Source organism: Phaseolus vulgaris, chromosome 8 (genome assembly GCF_000499845.2).
Source record: "Phaseolus vulgaris cultivar G19833 chromosome 8, P. vulgaris v2.0, whole genome shotgun sequence".
Lineage (NCBI taxonomy): Eukaryota > Viridiplantae > Streptophyta > Magnoliopsida > Fabales > Fabaceae > Phaseolus > Phaseolus vulgaris.
Window position 1 is genome coordinate 373168 of NC_023752.2, and position 25154 is coordinate 398321.

General features: G+C 31.8%; 3 protein-coding genes across 5 annotated transcripts; 1 reads left to right on the top strand and 2 right to left on the bottom strand.

Annotated features, from left to right (window-relative positions):
* The first annotated feature begins 8711 nt into the window (after positions 1–8711).
* On the top strand, positions 8712–15006 carry LOC137823600 (uncharacterized). Of its 2 annotated transcripts, XM_068628803.1 has the most exons (14): positions 8712–8934; positions 9053–9397; positions 11577–11714; positions 11808–11889; positions 12051–12127; positions 12434–12540; positions 12784–12898; positions 12990–13106; positions 13210–13301; positions 13450–13516; positions 13603–13681; positions 13759–13850; positions 14357–14500; positions 14648–15006. In XM_068628803.1, exons 2-14 carry the CDS (start codon positions 9152–9154, stop codon positions 14672–14674), a joined length of 1383 nt encoding a protein of 460 aa, XP_068484904.1. In that variant the 5' UTR covers positions 8712–8934; positions 9053–9151; the 3' UTR covers positions 14675–15006. The 2 variants fall into 2 exon arrangements, with proteins under 2 accessions (XP_068484904.1, XP_068484906.1); XM_068628805.1 differs by lacking the exons at positions 8712–8934; positions 9053–9397 and adding an exon at positions 9666–11148.
* Positions 15007–16351: 1345 nt separating this feature from the next.
* Positions 16352–20798, bottom strand: LOC137823444 (glycine--tRNA ligase, mitochondrial 1). The gene is made up of 7 exons (XM_068628581.1): positions 19706–20798; positions 19162–19356; positions 18850–19074; positions 18289–18348; positions 18080–18160; positions 17573–17978; positions 16352–16779 (listed from the first exon to the last, which is right to left on the bottom strand). Exons 1-7 carry the CDS (start codon positions 20678–20680, stop codon positions 16547–16549), a joined length of 2175 nt encoding a protein of 724 aa, XP_068484682.1. The 5' UTR covers positions 20681–20798; the 3' UTR covers positions 16352–16546.
* A 1183-nt stretch (positions 20799–21981) lies between these two features.
* On the bottom strand, positions 21982–24711 carry LOC137823445 (14-3-3-like protein A). 2 transcript variants are annotated; one of them, XM_068628583.1, is made up of 6 exons: positions 24529–24562; positions 24398–24432; positions 23562–24069; positions 23348–23470; positions 22673–22789; positions 21982–22255 (listed from the first exon to the last, which is right to left on the bottom strand). In XM_068628583.1, exons 3-6 carry the CDS (start codon positions 24039–24041, stop codon positions 22205–22207), a joined length of 771 nt encoding a protein of 256 aa, XP_068484684.1. In that variant the 5' UTR covers positions 24042–24069; positions 24398–24432; positions 24529–24562; the 3' UTR covers positions 21982–22204. The 2 variants fall into 2 exon arrangements, with proteins under 2 accessions (XP_068484684.1, XP_068484683.1); XM_068628582.1 differs by lacking the exon at positions 24398–24432 and having other exon boundaries at positions 24529–24711.
* Positions 24712–25154: the final 443 nt, after the last annotated feature.

The following is a 25154-nucleotide window of genomic DNA, read 5'->3' on the forward strand; positions in this document are numbered from 1 at the left end:
AGCAAACTGATACGCCTGATCTGATTTTTTCTACAATATAAATGACAGTGTGACCACAACATGAAGAGGAGATATTGTAATTTAATTAGATTGGTTAACTTTTACCAACTCTGTGAGGAAAGTGCAATAAATCATGCAGTGGTAGTGGTGTGTGCTTGTAAAAGTGTGCATGCCACACTATCATATATTTGGAATTTGGCTAACGTAATTGTTTACTTTTTGGTTTTAGACCAATATTTGAGGCAAAGCAAGAGAATCTAGGGCCTAATTAAATTATAGTTGTTTAAAAGCTGATTAAAATAAATACATGAATACAAAGTAGATGTATCTGGCGAATGAGTGGAGGAGTTATGAGTGAATACTAGTTTTAATCACAAACTAATACACATGCTAATGTTGCAGATTTGGTTTAGATAAACTACTTTTTAACTTATATTTTACAGTTTAATTATTAGGTGAATATGAACATTGACAGAAAATTATTAAATAACAATCAAAGTTAAAAGATTAAAAATAATTAATCATTATATTAACTAAATTAGATATTAATATAGAAACTAAAAATTATTCATATCTAAAGTGATTTCTATTATTAATATAAATTTATAAAATAGTTTATGAATTAATATCTAAAATTAATTACCTAGATTTTAATTACTAATATTTTAGATTTTAAATTAGTCTTTACAAGACTAATTTAGAATATAAAGTAGTAAGTAGTTAAAACTTTGATATTTAATGATTAGATATCAATTTAAAAACTCTTTTATAAATTTTTATTAATGATGAAAACTACAATAGATATATATTAATTTTTTTTAGTTTATAAAATAGTATTTAATTTAATTAAATAGTAACTAATTTGATAGTTAATGATTAAATATCAATTTAAAAACTTTTTTATAATTTTTTATTAATGATGGAAACTACAATAGATATATATTATTTTTTTAAATTTATAAAATAGTATTTAATTTAATTAAATAGTAACTAATTATTTTAGTATCTAAAATTAATTTTTATTTAATAAGTTTTTTTAGTGGTTTAAAAATAAAGATGAGGAGTGAGAACAACTACCTTAAGGATCATTGGTTTAGGTTAATTAATTTGTCTGGTTTGAGACATATATAAGGGCACTAACCACACTAAGCAAAAATGAATGGTTATAATTAATTAAGTGAAATTTGGATTTGCATGTATGATGCATTGTTCATGCCATTTGAACCAAGTTACGTATAGGGAATGGACGGTGCAGTGTCGTGATCATACGTTATCTTGAATATACCAAGTCATCTTATCTTCTGCACTATGCTTCTGGCCCTTCATTTTTCCAGCTTTATGCCTCTTCCAATGGCCAAATACCCCATCAAAATTAGCTTCATCACTTCTCATTTTTAAGATTACTCTCACTAATCATGTAATTAATTTAATTATTCCATACAAAATGATGAGATGAAACCATAGTTTACATGTTTTATGAAAGAATAACCTTTTTTTAAGCTTGTGTAAACATCTCTCTTTCCAATTAGTCACAATTTTATCAAAATAACTTGTATTAAGAAATATACTTTTTAAACCAAATTCAAACTTATACTTATAAAGTGAATTTAATATATATATATAATATGAAATGTCTTTATTTTTAGTCGATATGAAAATTTTAACACACTCCTCTCACGTCAATGCTGATAACTTGTGCATAAGACTATATATTTATGGGTGATAATAATTGGATAGTGGGTGACATCATAGACCCAACAAACTCTCGTTAAGATAGACTCTAAATGAGTCTGATACCATATTAAGAAGTGAATTTAAATCTAACGCAACCATAAACCCCAAACCCTAAATCTTGTAACATTGTTTTATAAAATGAGGTTTGTATCTATTTATATACTAAGAAATGTTCTAGGTGATGTATGATCATCAATCATTCGTTATAATAATATAATAGTTTTATGCCAAGTTTTTTTCCTGAAAATTAAACTAAAATAAAATAAATATGTTTTTAGTATTGTAATTGTACTAGTGTTAATTTTTTTATATGATTTTATTTATTACATGAAAATAAGATAATTAAATATAAGTATCCTACGATAAGAAGTTTAAGTATATAAAATAGAACATTCAAAATACTTATAATTTTTTTTTTTAAAATATAAATAGTTATTTCTTTTAATCTACATAAGTTTCTCTTCCCACTATTTTGTTTCTCTTTTTTTTCGCTATATTTTTATATTATAATTTAAAATATTATAACGCATAAAGTAGAAAAACAGTTTATATACACTAAACGGTTGAGTTTCCAATAAATAAATATATGTATATGTATGTATATTATCAATGAAAAAGAGACATTATTTGTCTTTAATTTTTTAAGTAAATAAAATTAATAATATTTTTTTAAAATAAATAAAATTAATAATAGTGGTATGTGGATGATTTATATCATATCATATATGGTTGAAAAATGTCCATGTAATTACTTTTTATATTTGGATAATTTATTTTGTTTTTTGTGGTGACTGAGTATTCAACTTATTAATTTTTTTTAAGGAGACACGTATATATACTTTATTCAGATAATGATTAGTTTTGTTTTTGGAAAAAGTTCAATAATATTTTCAAACTTTTGGCGAAAATACACTTCTACTTCCCCTATTTAAAATAATAATTTTAGTACCTTTTATTCTAACTCTGTTAATTTAGTATTTTTTTTAGGATTTTTTTAATTATTTTTTTCAGTTAATATTTTAATCTTTGAAAAAACAAGTAATTAAAACATTCCAATTCCCTTATTTGTCTTGTTAAATGTGTTTATAAGATTTAAAATGCATTCCTCATTTTTTTTATTAATTGTAGGATTCAAAAAACACTACTTTTATTTTTTATATATATAAAATCACTCAATTACTCTCGCTCAAAATTCTATTCTACACTCTAATAATATCGAAATTATTGAGATTATTTTTGTTATATTGATGTTAGTTAAACATTAATGTGATTGTTCTAGGTTGTGAAATATTAAATAATAATTAATTTAGAGATAATTATTATATTGATTAAGTTATGTATTATTTTATGAATTACAAAATTATGTGTATATAAAGTAGTTTATATTATTAATAAAAAATAAAAAACAGTTTTAAAATTATTATAGTTTAGGTTTTAATTATATTAGTAACTAATTTATAATATAAAGTAATTAGTAATTAAAAATTTGATAATGGGAACTTAAAATTTCAAGAAAAGATTGTTTTCGGTAAATTATTTTATTTTTCTAAGTTTATTTATCGGTTTCTCTTAATTTTGAATACAGTAGTTAATTTTGTTTTCTTTATAACATGAGATATAATATGTTTAAAATTTAAAATAAAAAATCATTGGACATTGCTAGTAACGAAATAATACAATAACAATGATAAAATAATAAAATAATAAAACTATTAGCGAGAAAAAAAAAATGGACAAATATTTTACCAGGATATAAAATAAAAAAACATGTACTATATTCTTTGAAAATACAAAAAAAATGTATATTTTGATAACCAACTTATATACTTATTATGTTCTGAAATATTAACCATTTGGATGATGATTAACATGTAACAATGTCATAGTAAAAATCTAACTTATATAATATCTTATTCTAAAAACATATAAAAAATAATTTTTTTTTATGATTAATTAGACATTATTAATTTATGGAGATATTTTTAAAAATAACATAATAAATATTGAGTTTCATAAGTAAATTATATATTAGAAGACTTTGTGTTGAAACAATTATTATAAAAATTAAAGGCAAAGTTTGAAAATGTATTATGGTTGCTGAAATTGAAGGGAGTTATTGCAAATATCTATATCTACCAACCAATAATAATAAAATGAATTTAAAGCTACTTGCATAACATTCACATAAATTTCTCCATCACATCACAAATGTGCATAATGTAGTTTAGAAAACAAATGATGGAGGAGGAAAGGAAACTCCCATAACAAAAGTCATTTAATTCTATTTTATTTTTCCTACTAAACCCAATTATCAATAAAAGAGATTAAAGAAATATAGAGAAGAAGAGGAGTGAAAGGAGGGAGTCTTTTGTTTTTAAAATTTTATTTAAGAGCTAATTAAAAAAATATATAAATACTTTTATAAATCATAATAAAAAAAATATTTTTAATTTATTACATTACTATTGATTAGACTAAAACTCATTCTTATTATTATATTAAAACTTATCTTTTAATTTTAATCGAGATCAAATAGTAGAATATATACTTTACACTACTAAAAAAAGAACATTTTAAGTGTGTCGAAGTGGGGTCTCCAACATACTCTCATGTCGAGACTGTCAACTCGTGTATGAAATTATATATTTATGTGTGATTTGATAGCGGGCCGATAGTGAGTGACCTGATAAATCAAAGAAATTCTTTTTAGGATAAACTTTAAATGACTCTAATATCATATTAAGAAGTAAGTTTAAGCCAAATTCAACCTTACAAAACCGCCTACTTATAAGATGAGATTTGCATTCACTTGTATATTATTAAATGTCATAATTTTCAGTTGATGTGGGGTCTCCAACACACTCTGATGCCAAAACTGTCAACTTGTACATAAGACTATATATTTATGTGTAGTTCGATATCGACCTGATAATGAATGACCTGATAAGCCCAACAAACTCTCATTAGGATAAACTCTAAATAATTATAATATCATATTAAAAAGTAAACTTTAAGCCTAACTCAACCTTACAAAACCAACTTATAAGATGAAATTTGCACTCACTTATATATTATTAAATGTCCTAATATTTAATCGACGTCAAGTCTCACATATACATCTCCTTTCATCCAACACCTCATTTTTTAACACAACATTATTTCTCCCAATTTAAGTACTCCATGTTGTTGCCCACCAAACAATACAATTTACCATCTCTCCTTCATTCATCTATCTAGATTTCATTTATAATCAATGTTGTCAATAGTGGTCTAAAGTATTACTTAGATCTAACAACTTTTACAAAATTTTATTAACTCCACCACACATCAAGAAAATATGAAATAAAATTTATTCTTTGTTACCACAAAAAGAGACATTTGTCATTTTATTGCAATTGGACACCACTCCTTCTAAAAGTTTCTCTTTAGGATTTTTGTCTTTAAAACATCTCCACACAAAGAGTATATCATAGATGAAACTTTGATGTTCCAAACAAAACTCCACAAAAGTGAATTATTATGTACAATGTGTGTGGAAGCATGATATTTATGCTATAGCTACCACCATTACCACCTTCATTAATCTTGCTTCGTATCTTTATTGTATGGTCTTATCCATGGAAATGGTTTATTCCTACATAAACCACAAACTCTCGTCCACTTTTACCTTAAAAAAAAAAATATAGAAATTCCTTTACTTTTACTTTTTTTTTTTAAAATCAATATAATAAATATAATCGAGACCAATGACGATTATATACTTATTTTTTCTCTACACCGAATTGTCTTTTAAGAATAAAACCATCACAGAATATCGATCTCCAAAATGGACAATACTCAAATACAATAATTAATCCTATAATTAATCCTGAGAATATTTTTTTGGACTTAAAACCAAACAGAAAAGTATTTTTTTTTTCTTTCTATTTGACTATCTAAATAAGAATTTGAATTTTGGCAATCATAATATACATATACCAATGCGACAAAATGCAAAATAAAATGGCATTGTCAATTTGTCACATCCAAACTTTTATTAGCAAAATATTATCAGCGGATATTGTGGAAAATATTGTGGTATATAAGTTACGGAATCTCAAGGCTAATTCATAATGTTTTTCACTCATTAAATCTTCCATTGCTCAAAACTAAATAATATTCATAGCTATCAACTACTCCCATTTTTAATCTAAAGTTACTTATAATGTGTGTTAACTACCAAATAAAGCATAAAATAAAATAATGAACCGTAACTCAATTTTCTGCATTATTTTCTGTTTGTGATATTTCTAAACGTGCACCGAATGTTTTTCTCCACAAAAAAACGTGTACGGAATATCCCCTTATTCTTTTTTTTATCCTTTCTTTCTTTTACTCTTTCCTTCTTTTTATTTAACTTTAAACTTACACTTTTTAATATTTTTCTTTACCCACTAAAAAAAGTGCTTAAATTCTTTTAAACTGTCAGATAATACATATCGTTGCACTTCGTGTTTGAATTAAATTGTTTTGATATATAGTCCTAAATCGTTTAAAAATCGAGATTAATAATAATTTAAATACATACACTTTTTTACTTTATTATTTTGACTTTTTTAAATATGAAATATCGATCTTCAAAACAGATAATATCTTAGATACAATGATTGATCGTAGTGATATTATATCTGCATTTAAAGTGAGAAGAAAAATAAAAAATGAATATGAACATGTCAAAATCATATTTGAATATTAATTAAAGTTTTGCATACAAATATTAATTTTATTGAAACAGTGAAGCAGGTGAAGGGAAAGTGGTGGAAAGATGAAGGCCTGGTCGAAATAAGGGTGCAGTGAAGAGGAGCTGAAAATTTCAACACTAAGACTTGGTTAGATATTTCTGAAAGTTTCAGTTCAGGAGTTTTGACTTCATACTAGTTTTTGAAACATTACTCTTTCCATAAAAAGTTGTTCATCTGTCTATTACCACGAGTGAGTTCTGCGTAATGTGCCCATCACCAACATCAATTAAAAACTCATTAAAACTATGTCAAGAAAATGTTTAAAAATATATCAAATAATCACTTGTGCAAACTTTCCCATAAAAATTATTTGAAATATTAAATTAGATTTAAAATCGACCTCTTAATAAGATATCATTATAATTTATTTTAGTAAAAATTAGTTGAATTTATCACTTTGCTTTACTATTGTTTTTCTTGGAGCCTTTCTTTGTTTTTTCTTTGCAGTAATGGCGGAAGAACGCCCCGCTTCATCGTCTCAAATCGATCCAGCGAGCAGTTATATATACCTTCATCCTAGCGAGAATCCCGTTGCCTTGCTTGTCTTTCCAGTGCTAGACGCTTCCAACTATCACTCTTAGAGCCGCTCGATCGAATTATTTATAAATATATTGTTACACATGAGTTGTGTGAATGTGATGAAAATCTCATATCGAATAAAGATAAAAACATTTTATAATATATAAATTTTAGTTTTTGGTTTTTCAATATTGAATTAGATTTACGGTCTATTTTTTAATAATGGTTTCAGTCAATATAGTTCCACAATGCTCAGAGTCTATAAACATTTTTCTCTCTCAACCCACTAATTTTTTTTTTAATAATAAATTGTGATGGATCACCGACTTTCAATACATGATGTTATTTTTTAATCTTGAGGTTAAAACAATATTTTTTATAATTTAAAATAATAACCAATATTATTAATAATTAATCTTATTTGTGGAATCCGTACAAAGGTTAGGTGATGATAAAAAGTTATGTTAAATGTAATATAAAAAGCTGGTAACTAACATTTAGACGATCTTTTCTACAAAGCTGTGTTAACTTGTTTCTGATTTTGCACGTTAACCAGCTCAAAATTCAAGTGGCTGAAAACAATACCCAAGAGATTTTGCTAGATTTCCCTTAACATAATTTTTGTTATTCTTTCTATCTATAATACAAAAATATTAATTATAATCAATACTATTTCATGAACATAAAATATATTAAATCTGACCTTTTTTAGGATAATTTAAATCTCATTGCTAAAATACCAAAACGTGAATCGAGAAAAATAAATACCGAGATAATCACTGCTATATATTTTAGGCAATAACATATATTTAATATTTTGTACCTGATAAAACAGTTAAAAATTGCATATATACCATGTATGTTTTATTTTGCCAACATTAAAGTTATCTTTTTAGGATATTTAAATATTATTATTACGAGTAAAAATATATTAAAATAGGAAATTGAAGCGCGTAATTAGTTAGTCATTAACTATTAATTATGTAGTACAAAGATGAATACGGATATATTATAATCTCTATAATGTAGAATATGAAGACACAAAATAATTATTAATTATATAAATTGATAATAAAGATTTATGTGTATAAATAAATTTTAGTTTTTTTTAGAGTAGAAATTTTTTTTTATGATTGTTTCAAAATGATTTGTTTCTTATTTTTATAATCATAATAAAAATTTATACAATAAATTTAAATTTTTAAAAAATTAATATATTTCATTTTTTAAAATTATGTTAAAATCATATAAAATTATAAAAAATATAATAAATATTTTTAAATTAAATACTTTATCAATACATATTATACACGTTATGTCGTGTCCGATAGATGTATCTAACACAAACTCGACATTTAATAAACGTTTAGGAGGCTCATAGCTTATTAGTAGAATATATATTGTTGGGAATAAGGAGTGGCCTTGGTGTGGATGAGGGGGTAACAAGAGCGTGGTAATTTGGTTAATAGTTAATGGTTTATGGTAAGTGGCACACAAATCAACAATAAAAATATAATATATTTTAAATAAATATAAATTAAGTGCAATTTTAATTAATTTTTTTTTCGATTTTTATTTTAAATTTTAAAAATGAGTTACACATTTTTATCCTAGGAAGCTTTTTATTTTTTTATTTTTTATGGGGCATATATACATATTTATGTTATGCTTTATAATAAATAATAAATAGAGGAATAAGAGACGGAAAATATCAAAATTGTGTGTATTGAAATTGGCTATAAAAGCGAGGGAGAAGGGAAAAAAAGAAGGCAACGAAGAAAGAAGAAGTTGAGGGAAGAGTAGAAGGAAGGGAAGAAGAAGAAGAAGAAGGAGAAGAAGAAGAAGAAGAAAAAAGTAGAAGAAGAAGAAAACTCCTTCAACTACTGCATTGTTCCTTCAAGTAAGAGCACCTTTTCTCTATTTCTTTTTTCATCACTCACTCACAAAGAGGGATTCTCCTAATCATTCGTTATCATTATCATTATTCATCTGTTTCTTTGATTGGATTAAACATGTAGATGCGTGTATAAATATATGGTAGCAAGAGAATCAGGAAGAATCAGGAAGAACAGGAAGAACAGGAAGAACAGGAAGAAGCATTGTTGTTAATCAGGGAGATGGCGAGTTACGAGGCTATAAAGAACTTCGACGATGAAGAAGATGACGTGGAGATGGCACTTCCCCATAGCCAGATCTCCGAATCAAGATCTCTAACTATTTCTTCCGCCATTGCTCAAACCACTCCGCTTCACATTCACAACGTTCAGGAACAACCATCCACCTCCTCCAGGAACCAGCCACACACTCTAACCAAACCTCCGCGGCTAGTTTCCCTCGATGTTTTTCGTGGCCTCACCGTCGCGGTAATCTCTCTCATCCTCTGTTTTTTTTTTTTTTTTTACTGTTAAGAAAATAAATGCTTATTTCTTGTTATTAGATTTGTTTTAGCTGTTATGTTAATCACCTAATCTGCCATGTTTGGATTAATTTTTTTTTAAGTTAGCCCTTAGATTTCGCGGTGGGTGTGGGACCCAACTTATCTCCGTTTCTTTTAGAGTTCGAAACGAGATTAATTCTTAATTAGGAATTTAGTTACGCTTTGCAAAATGTGTTGCGAGAAACATAACAGTCACGGAATACGCTGCGAGGCTTCCTTCCTCGCAATTTTGGGAAGGGACAAACGACGTCGTTTTAGTGGTTTCGTCTTTCTTTCCTTTCTTGTTGGATTTTAAAAGAGTGGAGGATAAGGGGCTGTAGTTGCGCAATGCGCACCAGTAATCACTAATGGTTGTTATAATTGGAGGGGTGGAAAGGTTGATTGATTGAAGGGAGAGATTCTTGGGATTTTTTTTTTCTATCATGGCTTTGATTTGTGATCGCAGAGAATCGAAATTGCAATGCAAATTGTGTGCACGTGTTAAAGCTATGTTGCTTTACTTTGAAGAAAAGAATAGCGTTTGTTTGTTTGTTTGGTGTTATATGGAGATATGGTGTGTTACTCATCTCTTGTCATTCGGAAAGCCGTCCATATAAATAGCACTACGGCTACTTTGTCCCCTTTTTATCAAATTCCTCAATATTCTCCCATTTTACTTTTAACCCGAACCAACATTTCCCACCACTTTTTGTTCTTCTTATTTTAATTTTTTTTATTCTCTTATCTGAAACTGCATTTCTAATTATATAAACTATTTGTTTTGATCCCCCACCGTTTTTGGAGACTTTGGGTTGTTTCTCTTTACTCTTCTTTGGGAGCAATCTATTGAAACAGCTTTACGGCTACTTGCCCGTTGGAATAATTTTCACAATATTCTCTGATTATAGTTATAATATATTTACACTTTCTATTGTTTTCCATTATTGTTATTCTTGTATTTATCTTCTTCGTGTATTAAATAGTAGTTTTTTAATAACGTTTCAAATTCTTAATACGATTTCAGTGGAAAAAATAGCTTTTGTAATTGTTGATTATTGATTTGAGAAATAAATAGTATATATCCCAACCCCCAAAATTGAGCACTTTCGTAACTGCCTCTTGTTATTAGGTTTCTTCTCTGATTAATTATTATTTTTTTCGTCGTTTAACATTCAGGTTTAATTGTAGAAAAAAAATATATTCATAGTAGCAAAAATGATTCCTAAATGAGAATAAAAGTACTTTTTTTGGCTCTCAACCTGCTTTACACTTCAATCATCATTAACTAAAAAATTCACGATATTCTCAACGAAGATAAAAATATATTATCAGTCAAAGTGATGTTTGGCCACTCCCGAAAAGTGAACGTCAGTTTTTGCGTATAGAAGTTCTGTTTTGACCTCAGTTTCACCACTTTTCACGCATGGCTTGATACGGTAGTTCTAACCGAGGCCACAGAAAGAAACCATTGTAAATGGATTAGGTTAATCAGAAATTTCCTATTGGTTATCTTGTTTAATTTTAGGTTACTAATGCATCATGCAAGTGGTGGTGGTAGCATAACGTGGAATCGGTTAGAAGTAATACCGACTGGTCACCACTATGACCTACTTTTGTATTACTTTTTGAATTGGTGATGACGAAGAAACGCAATGTTTGCCATTCGCTTTGGAAAACAGCATAATGCATTGGATCATTGTACGTGTTAGAAGTTACATGCATATCCAATGTTGTTGGCAAATATGCATCACTCACTAAGAAGCCTAAGATGATTGTTAATTAAGTGAATTTTATTTCAATAAACTCTATTAGACATTTGTTTAAGTAATTATTTGCCATTTGATATTCTTTTAGACTCTAGACATTGTTTGGTGCGCCTGATAAAATTGGACTGGATGGAGATAATTAAGTTGTGCTGTTTTCAAGAATCATAGAATTTATTAATCACTCATTATCACGCAGATGGTAATCCCAATGGACCTTTGATATTTAATTTTTAGGCCAAATGGAATATGTGTTTTAGAAACTCAAGATGTGTTAATATCTCAGACAGACAATTTGACTTTTAATTTTTTTCTTCATGTTTTAAATTTCTTTAACTGAAATGATCATATCTGGATGCACAGCTGATGATACTGGTTGATGATGCCGGTGGACTCATTCCAGCGCTCAATCATTCCCCATGGAATGGTTTAACACTAGCTGATTATGTCATGCCGTTTTTCCTATTTATTGTTGGCGTTTCCCTCGCTCTCACATACAAGGTATGCAGTTGTAACTGATATATAACTTAACAATGAATAGTAAAATAATTGTGACAGCGTTGACAAATTTATTCCTTTTTTTTTCTTCAACAGAAACTGTCTTGCAGAGTGGATGCATCAAGAAAAGCAGGTTTACGGGCTCTAAAACTTCTTGTGTTAGGCCTTTTTCTTCAAGGTATTATTGACTAAAATTTAAGCTTTTTTAGCATTTGTTATTCTTAATGTATGTCAGGCTAAAGAGTTGAATGTTGAAACAGGATAGTGTTTTTGTTCATAGCATCGTGTATTTATGTTACATCTCTCTTTCGAATGTCTAATATTATTGGCCTTCTGCAGGAGGTTATTTCCATCGTGTGAACGATCTGACATATGGAGTGGATATTAAACAGATAAGATGGATGGGAATACTGCAGGTATGCTCTCTCTGCCAGTGTTTTCTTTGCCTCTCCTTTTGACTGGTTATAATGGAGAAAACATCAGGTCCTAAGTGTCAATTGCAACTTCTGTGTCTTCTAAAGAAATCTGAACATAAATTAAAAACAACTAACTGTTAACCATCTAATCATTTTCCCGGTTAAGTGTTGGTTTGTGGGCTATGGTATTTTTTTACAGTTGCCCAACTGCCCATAAAGTTTATGTTCATCATCAAAATTTCTGTTTGTCTTTCTATATTTTTGCCTTATTAATTATCGTTCCCTATTTTCTTCATTGGATGTCAGAGAATTGCGTTAGCGTATTTGGTCGCAGCACTGTGTGAAATTTGGCTCAAGAGTGATGATTCTGTTAATTCGGGACCATCCCTGTTAAGGAAGTATCGATACCAGTGGTAAGCTTAATTTTCCTTTGAACTGTTACTTTTTTACTTGATATTTGATAAAAGCACAACAATACAACTTTTTAACCTTGTAGAACACAATAACATGTATTTCATATTTTTAAATTATCTATTTGTCTTATGCATGGCATGCATTTTATTTGCGATGTGTTTTGCTCAACCATATTTTGTTGGGAATGAATTCTAGTGTCTTCTCCACTGAACCTGTTTCTTAAATCTGTTTGACTGTAACAGGGTTGTGGCTTTTATGATTTCCTTCCTTTATCTTTGCTTGCTATATGGATTGTACGTTCCTGATTGGGAGTATCAAATTCAAACAGAACCTTCTTCAGAGCCAAAGACATTTTCAGTGAGTATAGATGTCGTATGTTGGTTCAAGGTTACTCGAGAGAATTTAACTTCTGGTATCGGTTTAAAACGGAATTAATGTGGTTTGGTAGGTTAAATGTGGACGAAGAGGTGACATTGGACCAGCATGCAATGCAGTTGGGATGATTGATAGAACGGTGTTGGGTATACAACACCTGTACAGGAGGCCAATATATGCACGCATGCCTGTATGATTCTCTCTAATCTTAGATTTTCTGATCCAATATGCAACTTCTTTTTGCTTTTCATTTTTAAGTATTTTTTTACCTTCTTTTTTATCATTATCAATAGGAATGCAGCATTAATTCTCCCAACTATGGACCATTGCCTCCTGATGCTCCTGCTTGGTGTCAGGCCCCTTTTGATCCCGAAGGACTCTTAAGGTGAACTCATTATGACACTCTAACTTAGGGGAAAAAGAGAGAAAAAAATTACCAATACTTGTATGTGAAATTTATATTAATTTAGTTCATAAAAATGATTGCTATTCTTTCTAGTCCCTAATTTTGTATCCTTTTTGTGGCATTATAGTTCAGTGATGGCTATTGTTACTTGCTTGGTGGGGTTGCACTACGGACATATCATTGTCCATTTTAAGGTAAAACTTTCTCTTATATTATCTTTTTCCTGTTTTTGCTTGTAACTTGTTAGTTACTCAGTTGTGTTCCTTGTTGCTGCATGCAGGACCACAGAGTTAGAATCATATATTGGATGATCCCAACCTCTTGTCTTGTAGTTTTTGGCCTTGCGTTGGACTTATTTGGTATGCACTCATTTTACCTATTTCTTGCACAGGACCATTTTGCCGCTGGCATTTATGTTATGTTGTTCTTCTTGTAGGAATGGATATAAATAAAGTTCTTTACTCCCTTAGTTACACGTGCGTCACTGCTGGTGCTGCTGGCATCCTCTTTGTCGGAATATACTTAATGGTTAGATTTTATTTTCGTATGTTTATCTATACAGCATAGACACTAACATGAATATTAACATGAATATTGATACAACACGGACATAAACACAGAGATATGTATCTTCTTTAAACTATAGGATATGGAGACACGAATCTACATATTATATAATTATGAATTATATAAATTGACAATAAAGATTTATGTGCACGAGTATGTTTCAGTTTTTTTAATAAAAAGATGTTTTTGATGACTGATTCAAAATGATTTATTCCTTAACTTAATAATTATAATAAAAATTATATAACATTTTTAAAAAAAATTAATGTATTTTTTTTTTGTTAAAATTGTATTAAAATTATCAGAAATTTAATAAATATTTTTTGAATTGAACACTTCACGCACACACTCAGGACCTTATAGGTGTTTATACAGAGATTTCTAACTATTGAAGGTCTATTGTTGCATGATTTCACACTATACTCTTTTCTTGGCGAATTCTTAGTTTTGTTTCCTCCTCCTTTCAGGTTGATGTCTGTGGCTATAGACGAATGACTATTTTTATGGAATGGATGGGCATGCATGCGTTGATGATTTATATCCTTGCAGCTTGTAATGTTTTCCCAATTTTCCTCCAAGGCTTTTACTGGGGGAGTCCTCGCAATAACATTGTAAATTCTTTCTCCTACTCCACTTTGCTGATACATTTATATGCTCTAAATCTGGTTCTGATAATCATAATTTTCAGTCATCACATTTACTTGCAATGTTCTTCACATGCTGATAATGGAATCTGATATGACTATTTCCCTTCACAGTTGAAGTTGATTGGAGTTGGTTCATGAAGAGAGGAGCATAAAGATTATATAGAGTAAAGACAGTGAAGCATATTTTCACTGTGAAGAGCGACCATGCGGTGTTGATTATGATTATCAAAGTTTTGTTCCTCTGATCTCTTGGTGGAGTCACTTGCATGGACGACGAGTATATTTTAGTTTTAGCTACATTTCTTGATAGGGAAACCTTTTAATAGAGCAGCTTTTGTTTATAGTACCACTGCCATATAATCTCTACTTTTACTTTATATATTTTAAATCACAGATTTCAACAGACCACCATATCCATGTATAATTTAGGTTTATATTTTTATTGATTGTTACTATTATTAGCCTACAAATCTTATTTTTTGCATGCACAGGTTCTGTGCTTCTCTTCGTTTCCAAATAGCTTTAAGTTAAGTCTAATACTTTATGCACAAAGTACTACTAAGTATTTATTTATTTGGTACTATTGCATTAACAAAATGAAAGGTTGTAAATCATTTTCCACCACTCATTCCTGCGAGTAGAAGCATTAATGGATAAGTGCGAACAGGGAATTGAAGTTCATTCATGCAAATTATCTTCACTTTATCTCTTTTCATGATTTTTACACTTGTGGTCATGGAAGAAAGATTATGCGTGGCCCAGTCCCCTACAAAAAATAAAACAAACATGAAAATGCCATCGGAGAAAGATAAGAAGAGTCTTAAAAGCAAAACGTTATTGGGTCTTATCTTTTTTGCCACCAATCACTTTGGGCTATTTAAAAATCACACTAACTTGTTAGTGATAATATATCTTATTGGGCTTACTTGTGGTTGAAAAGTGGTTCAATTGATTGAACAATAACACTTTGAATTCTATCCCAACCAAAGGATAGAAGGATGCCACTACCATTGCCTTTTTATTTTTCTAAAATGGTTTCACTAGAAATTTATAAATTTTTTTATTAAGCAATAATAAATTGTTATTATTTTATCTAAGGTGGTAATTGCTTCCTGAAGAGGACGCATGCATTTGTTATTACTACATAAAATAAGCTTATATCTGCTTTTCCATGTGCTCATTTCACCTCGTCATTCTTCTGATCAACATCAATTCTTATGTACAATTGCAAACAAAAAGAATGACTAAATAGTAGTTGAGATATATAAAAATAGTACATTGAATTTTATTATTTTTCCTGAAAAAAAATGTTGGCTACTTTTTACGTTTAAACATTAATTTAATTAGTAACTTTTGACTTTGATCTATATAATATGATAATGACCTATATGTTGATCGAAATGCAACTAATCATCCTAAATTATATCTAACCGTCCTAAATTTCATCTCGCAGTGTTCTTGATATTATTTCGGTTAAGAATGCAGTTTTAAAGAAATTTTGGAGTTTGCATTCTTTACTGAAATTTGGAATTTGATCCCCTATTTTATACATAAAATCATATGTGAAAGTACTAATTTATCATAGAAGGGAATCTCCTAGGTAAAAAAAAAAACCATTTACCTTACTAAGTTCGGAATTCTTTTGACATTGTAATGAAATCACTTAATAGAACAATTTCAGAAAAAACCGAAGCAAAACATAATTTCTAGGTCAAGCCACGTAGCTTAACGTTATGAAATACTTTTCAGATTTCCTCTAATTGCAGCTAGGATAGATAAAAAACTTCCACCCCCAACTAGAACCCAGAGAAGCAATGGAAAAACCAAAAAATTGTCAAAATAACATTTATCTGTGAATGTTGCAGAAACTATATTAAACAAAAGAAAAAGGTATCTACTAGTTGACAATCAGTAATATCCTGTAGTTTGATTCATAGCTCAAAAACAAGACAAAATTTGGCAACAGAAAACTATGATATGTCAACCTAGATGGTGACTACTAAAATTCAATCATTCATCTGTAGACGTAGAAGAATGATGAGGGAAAGTTGACCACACATCTTCCCATGTCCTATGGCCTTCAGTTACCTCCTTAACAACAGTGGCAGCTTTTTCCACATCAACACGCACTTGATCCTTGCTGTCCCTCTCCCGAATAGTCACTGATGATGTTGAATCTACTGTGATAGCAAAAGGCACGCCAAGTTCATCTGTTCTTGCATACCGTTTTCCAATTGATGTACCTAAATAACATTTTTAGAAGATATTAACAAGTTGGTAAACAAAAATATAAATTAGTATTTAGGACAAATTTACGAAGAAAAAACTCTTAACAGAGTAGCTAAAGACCAAATTTTCACCCAGCCTAAACCAAAAGCGAAACAACGCAGGTGAGTATGCAAAACCAAATCTGCTCGTCAGCCATACCCAATATGATTTAAAAAAATATTGTTCTTGCCAAGGCATTCAGTTTCAAAGATGTTTTAAGTGGCTAGTATCTCAAAGCTCGTGAGCACGATCCTCGGTTCCTCAATCCTCACTCAAAATGTTGCATTTCTAATTTTGAAAAAGAAAATTGAGTAACACATAGTTTGGCAGCTTATTTAGGGACACAGGGTGTGCCCTAGATCAATTTGGTTGAGTAGCTTTAGAGTTGTTGTAGTACATAGTTTTAAGGTTTATTTGGCTCAAAAACAGATTCGTGAAGCTTAGGAGTTAGCTTCTATTTAGTGGGAGTATATTGTCCCTTTAAGTGGGGATTACCTTAAAAGCCAGGAAGAGAAATTGAGAAGCTTCAATCCAATAAATATGTTCTTTCTCTCTGTTTCTTTGTTTTATTTCACCTTTGTCAGAATGAAGGATCTCTAATCCTCCAGGGCTCCAAATTCTAAAAGGTTATCCACTTTTTATCTTAATTTAACTTCTTCTTTTTATACGTATTTATGCAATCATTGAGTGTAAACTGCAAACCTACAATACTCTAAATTATCAACTTGTAGTATATTTTACATATTAAAGAGAACGTCATCTACATACCTGTAGTGTCAATCTTATGTGAAATTCCTGCAGCGGTTAATGACTTGGAAATGTGTTTAGCAACCTCCTCATACTTCTGATTCTGAACCAGTGGGAAAACTGTACACTTAATTGGAGCAACAAGTGAAGGGAAGCGAAATACATTTAACTGTTCATCACCGGCTTTGCTTGGCCTTGTGTAGAATGTGTGCTCAAAGAGGCAATAAATTATCCGTCCAATTCCAAATGATGGTTCAATAACAGAAGGCGTAAAAACTCGCTGGTGCTCTTTCTTTGTCTCCTTTTGAATGGTCACCATAGTCTTCTTAATAGTCACATTTTTCCCAAGTGTACACACTTGAAAATCCACCTCCCCTTTTGACTCCAGAGCAGCCTTCATATCCAAAGCTTCTTTCTCAGGCATTGCCTGCAGAGAAGATTTGGAAGGTCAAGTAATGCAAACAGCTCTTGAAAAAGACACAACACATGGTACTACAAAACACGCCAAAATATAACAGCATTAATTACCTCAAGTGCTTCAACCACCATCCTCTGGTTCCCCTTGAATGCCAGACCCAACTCTTTCTTCACTGGAGTTATAACCAATTTCTGAAACAATGTGCAAAGCAACTCGATCAATGATCTCCAAAATACTTGTTTAGGGTGGTGCATTAAGTTGAAGAGACCAGTCATGTATATTATTGATAAAAGAAACAACTTGGGTATTAAAATAGTACCTCCACTTCCTTAGGTTCTGCAAATTTTTCTTGAGCCAGTAGTGGAACACCACTTTTATCCTGCAATATCAAATATGGGCATTATGAAAATGAAGAAATTCACACATTATAAAGCAATTATTACTTTTTGTTTCAATAATAAACACATTATACCCCATCAATGTATAGTCATTCCTCAATGTAAATGTAATTTAATTGTAAGTGAAAGTATTATTTTTTAGACAAAATTAAATACTAGTTAGAGCCCAAACACCAAAAACTAAACTTAGAGATGGTCAGGTGGTAAAGAAACAAGCACCGGGAGAGTTTAATAAACGGACAACTTTTTTGCATAACTGGACCAAAATGTCGAGGATGGTAGGTTGAGGAAGTACTTTCTTCAGGGAGGTATATGTATTTTAGGCTATTATATATGATATCTGAACACCATCAACCCTGAATTATAGCAGCAGATAGTATTTAAAGACGACAAAGTAAACACTGTGAACGACAATAACCCAAACCAACAATTTATCAGTTGTAACAAAGAAGCCATTGCACAGAGTTAGAGAGAGTGGTTACTGAGTGAGCACGCAAATCATATGCAGATCTATCAGCAATTCCAACACACTCAATCCAACCATAGGAGCACTCAATCTCGGCATCCCAACAGTCAGCAGCATAGTGGGCCATCTCATTTGCAAGATGTTGCCTAAACCTCAATCGCTCCTTGTCTACACCAAGACGCGTCAAGAAAAGATACACTCTCCCAATGAAATAACCAAGAGTCTCATTATTGACGATACCCTGATGAGAACATGCCATGAAAAAGCAGAATAAGAACAGAAACTCGAAAAACCACCAGGATAACTTCAAACAGGAAACCAAACCAACCTTGGAAACAGCATCACGAAGACAAAACCTCTTGGCAGTCTGTCCAGACATTTGCTGCTCCCTCGGGAACATCAAGAACTCCAAGTCAGCAACCTCATCGTACTTAGGATGAGACTTGTCTTGAGGGTCAACAAAGTGCTCAATCTCTGCCAAAGTGAATTCGCGCACTCTGAGAAGCCCTTGTCGTGGAGATATCTACACACACAAAAACCATATCAACCCCAATTCATTCCACATCCCATAAGAGAAAAGAATTTTACATTGCCACCAGTCGTGCAATTACAAATAGTCATAGTATTAAAGATTATAAATTTCTCCATAAACACTAGCATAAAAATAAAAAATGAAATTAATTTCCCATACACAAAAACTAGTTTCTGGAAAAACCTTATTTATCTTAACTTCCATATTTTCTCCTCTTATATAGTTGCATGGAAAACCTTATCCAAAAGTGTGTAACTTCTTAACTTAGAATGTATTAAAATTAATCTCTTAACAAAAACCAAGTTAAACAAAAGAAACACCAACTTCAAAACACCCTCACCTCATTCCTAAACGCCTGTCCAATCTGCGCAGCAGCAAAAGGCAGCTTGTTCCCATTGTAATAATACAAATCCTTAAAGTTCACAAAGATGCCCTGCGCAGTCTCAGGTCTCATGAACCCAGGGAGCAACCCAGAGGGGCCAATGGAAGTCTGAAACATCAAATTGAAAGGGTAAGGGTCAGAGAGCGCGTTCTTAGTCTCAGGAGCAACAATCCCATACTCCTTAATCTTAGCGCCAAGCTCCTCCGCAGAGAAATCATCCAACATGGCAAGCACGTGCTTCAGCTCCGAAACCTTGTCAGAGGACAAGGTCAGGTCACGCTGAAGCTTCTCGTTGCAGAAATCCTTGAGCAAGTGATCGGCGCGGAAGCACGTGCCGGTCTTCTCGTCCTTCACCATGAGATCGGTGAACTTGTCAACGTGTCCCGAGGCTTTGAGAACGACTTCGGGAGTGACGCAGGGGCAATCCACCTCGAGCATGTTCTCTTCAAGAACGAAGTGCTGCCGCCAGAACGAGAGGACGTTCGATTTCACGGCGCAGCCGGGAGGACCGTAGTCGAAGAGGCCGGCGACGCCGCGGTAGATCTTGAACGACGGAATGTAGAACAGGCGCCGCTCCAGCGTGTTCACCACCGCCTGCCGGAACGCCTCGCGGGTGTCGGAACCGCCGACGAGGGAGCGCTCGATGGAGGTTTTCTCCAGCTTGAGAGCATTTAGGGTTTCGATGGCGGCGTCGATTTCCGACTTGGGGGCTCCCCCAGCCTTTAGCGCGCGGACGGCGTTGCCCTGCGTCTCGACGGCGGCGTGCTTGTCGGCGAGGGATTTGCGGAGGGAGTCATCGGTGGCGGCCATGGAAGAAGATGATAGAGAGGGAGTGAATGTGAGAGTGAGTGGAATTGAAAGTTGAGAAGATATTTTAGGCGAAGAAGATATCGCTATGGCTTTCGCTCTCACTCTCACTAAATGCTTAAGCATAACATTTCTAAGCGACCAAAGAAAATGTTCAGTGGAGAATACCACACAATATAATAGGGTAATGGTTTATCACTCTGGGCCGGGTTATGGAATTTCTTCTTGCACCTTCCATATTTTCTTCTTACGCCTTCACGTATATAGAAACTTTTTAAATTGTATAGACATAAATTGATTTAGAATTACGAAATATTTAAAAATATATAATATATCTTTACTTCATTCAAAAATATATTTGGATGTTCTTTTTCCTTCATCTTCTCAGAGGATTCTTTCATAAAAATTTGTGATGTTTTTATAAATCTTAGTCAAGATTTGTTTGTTGTTGAAGTACATTATATATAATAGCTTTGCCTCTTGAGCAAGGTGGGTTATTAATGGAGTATAGAATTTTTATGGTAACATGGAGCATAGCACTTGCTATCTGATTTCTTATTACATTAATCGAGAAAAAAATCAGTCACGTGCATAAAAAAGTGACAGTCTTTTTTTTTTATATCTCCTCTATTTTCCTCTCAAATAAACAACAGTCTTGAGAAAATAAACATATAAATTGAAAAAAGAGGATGATTCCGACATTGACATGAAATAAATTAATTTTGTGAAATATTCCAATTCAAATTAATAATAAATATATTTTCACCCTAAGTAGGTGTTACTTTCTTTTCTATCTACATTAATTTGATGAACCTAAGCAGGCTTCACCAGTGAAAGTACACCTTAGCGAAGATGGTAGTAAAATAATATTCAATGAGTTCTTTAATACATTTCATTATTTTATATTTAAAACTACAGTTAAGAAAGTACTTATTAATAATATTATATTAAAAAAGTAATTTAAATTTAATTGCTTTAATCAAGTTAAAGATTTTGTTAACAAATATAAATAATATATATATATATGTATCTTTTATCTTGATAATCAATAAATTTCCATTTCTTTCAATTTTTTAACACTTACTATCTTTATAATTTGAAAACGTACTACATAAATCCCTTTTATATTACACTGATTCTACCTAATTGAAAAATATTTTATCGTAGTGATTGCTGTAATAGATATAAAAAAAAAATCGAGTTTGTCTAATTTTACAAAAACTAGAGAGATAATTGATGTATAAATAAATAGAACTTAAAAATATTAATGTAATTAAATACAAACAAAAATTAACTTAAGTTGAAAGGTAATTGAATTTATTTGCTATAAAAGAAAGTATAGTTATTTAACTCAACGGTGGTCTGCAAGTGATTCGGGAGCATGAAGAGAGAAGCATTAAATGCAAAAATGAATTTGAAGATTCATATAACAGCAACAATAAAAAATTTATAAATGACTAAACCAGCAAGCCACATTCACCTGATGAATAAAACACATACAGAAGCACTGAAACATTGTAAATTCCAAGCGCAACTCACTTGAAATTATGAAATTCATTAATACAATCCTACTATGGCAAGCCACATTGGATCTATATTAATTTAGGGTAATACATATCCCATCAACTACCACATCAATACTCTCATGGCCTATTCACCTGGTTGCTTCGTTGTCTCCTTGATCTCATCCCCAGCATCGTCCTGAATATTAAAGGCGATTCAAGTCAAAAACTCGAACGAATACAATCTCAAATCGATGAGAAAAAAGAGGCAACTCAAAAATATTCTATATATCTAGCAAGCTATCAACGACAACAGAAAGCTGGTCAGTGCAGTCTATTTTAACTGTGTCATTATTTGAGTATGAGGATAACATTTAACTAGTCTATTAACAGCAACACAAAAATATGCTTCAACGGAGAAGGTACTTAGTATTTGGACTTCGACAGCTAGAATAATGTAAAACCAAACAAGTTTAAATTAGTTTTCAACTTTCCTATGCTGGGTTCTTACAAATGAAAGGTTTATGTTGTTGTTCAGCTTATTAAAGAACTATATACCATGGTTTGTTCTACTCTAAAGTCTACAGTTAAATGCAAAACAAGAAATATTTAGTACCGTGATGTCTGATGTCCACAAAGTCAGATTGTCACGGAGAAGTTGCATGATCAATGTGCTGTCTTTGTATGACTCTTCACCCAATGTGTCGAGCTCGGAAATTGCCTCGTCAAATGCCTGCCATAGTAAGCATTTTCCCAGATCACCAAAGAGAAAGCATAATTGAGGAATGCAGCGCGTGAAGGAAAAAAAATATATCAGAGCATCCATACACGTCATATAACATGAAATGGGACATAATACATTAATATTGTCAGACAAGGAAAAAGTAGATTCTAAGGAGTGAACACATTATTTAAATCAGTATAACATTGGTAAATTCAGACCCCTTGAAAGAGCTAAATTCTAAGATCTTCGAAAAAAATACACGAGTGCATTTGATACTATATATTCTATGAATTCATCTACCGCGACTTTTGTCATAAGCACTTTAAACTAGCTCTGCTCAAAAACAGAATTTTCAAAGTAAAACAAAGTGAGTGGACACAACAGATTCCGGCGAAGCTCGATAAAGAGGAACTTGAGCACCAGCTGATAGAAAAACTCAGACTAACCAACAAACAATCAGCAAAGACTGAGGTCCATACACTAACCCAAACAATTTCTTAATCAACAAATGAGACATACCAGCAACAGCAAGAAATTGAAAACACCATTAAAAGGCTTTAGATATACCTGCTTGGCAAGATTACAAGCACGATCTGGTGAGTTAAGGATTTCATAATAGAACACTGAAAAGTTGAGAGCAAGTCCAAGCCTAATAGGGTGGGTGGGGGCCAGGTCAGCAAGAGCAATATCCTGCATCAAAAAACGCAACTTTTCAGTTCAGAAACTAGTAGCTAGTAAGTACTAACAACTAGCATTCCATAAGATAAACAATATATGTTACCTGAGCGGATTTGTAAGCAAGCAAAGTACTTTCTGCAGCATCTTTCCTCTCTGTCCCAGTCTTAAACTCAGCAAGGTACCTGTGGTAATCACCCTTCATTTTGAGGTAAAAGACTTTACTTTCGGGAGATGCAGCAGAAGGGATGAGGTTGGACTCGAGGAGGTTCAAAATCCCATCACAGATCTTGCTGAGCTCGGTCTCAATCTTTCCCCTGTACTCCTTTATAATAGCAACGTGGTCCTCATTGCCTCTGCTCTCCTCCTTCTGCTCGATGGAGGATATGATCCTCCACGAAGCCCTCCTCGCCCCAATCACGTTCTTGTATGCCACAGAGAGAAGATTCCTCTCCTCCACAGTCAACTCCTCAACCTCCACAGTCTTCGCAACCTTCTCCATGAACTCAACCATCTCCTCGTACCGCTCAGCCTGCTCGGCCAACTTCGCCATGTAAACGTTCTCCTCCCGAGAAGAATCTGCCATTTCTCTGATTCGCGAACTTCACGTAATCCTGCAATGCAATCACATCGTAGTTAAAATGAATTCATTCAAGATCTAAAAATAATTCAAGTTTTAACAATTTTGAATAGTTTAATAAACAAAACTACACTCAATTTTAAAATTATTAATTTATTTTAGAATAAAAAAAGAAGAATCGGTTTCACTACAACTCGACACACAAAACGATCCGTTTCTCAGTTTAAACTTGTTTTCCCTCGTACGAAGAGAAAATTGGTCAACAACACGATATGCAGAAACAAAAATCTAGGAGGCATAATCGGAATCGGAAGGAAAAATGAAAATAAAGAAAATTAGAAGTGAGTGGTGAGAATGAAAACCTAGAAATAGAAGATGCAGATCTGGATGATGAAACCTAGGAGAAACAAAATAGAGAAAAGAATGCGCGGAATGAAACCCTAAAAAAGAGATGAAAGTGCGATGATGAGGTAAGAGAGAGTGGAGAACGAACCTGAAGCAGAGAGAGAGAGAATGAAAATGAATAAAGGGAGAAAAACACGAGAAATGAAGGCGTTGATATAGGAGAGGATAATCCAATGAAAATGTGACACGTGGCGGATGGCGGAGATTCCGTGAGAAGTGGGAAACGTTGGTTGACCGGTGTTGAGGAATGTGAATGTGTAGTGTAGCAGTCGGGTCAGTAGGGTTGTCTCTGTGCTTTTATACAACAATTTTATAAAAAAATATATATTTTAAAAAAATTATACGTTTTAGTTTATGAATGAAAAATTATTTTTTATTTTTTATAATTTGATTATACAATTTTTATTAAGTGTACTCGAACTGGGTTTTGGGTTTGGGGACTGGGAGAACTATTGTCTCCAGGTGTCACTCGGTCGATCGTGTCTCACGTTCTTTCTATCTTCTTCGTCGAACGGCTCCTCAGACTGGTGGGGTACCTGCAAATGGTACTCCGACACTCAAGTCAATGGGATGTCGTATTCGGCGCTCAAGTCAGTGAGATGTCGTATTCGGCTGGTTAGAATACTGTAGATAATGACGTAACTTCTTTCTTGGAATGCGTGACATTTATATTACCTTGATGGACCCTTGCTGTTGGGCCGGATTAGAGGGTTG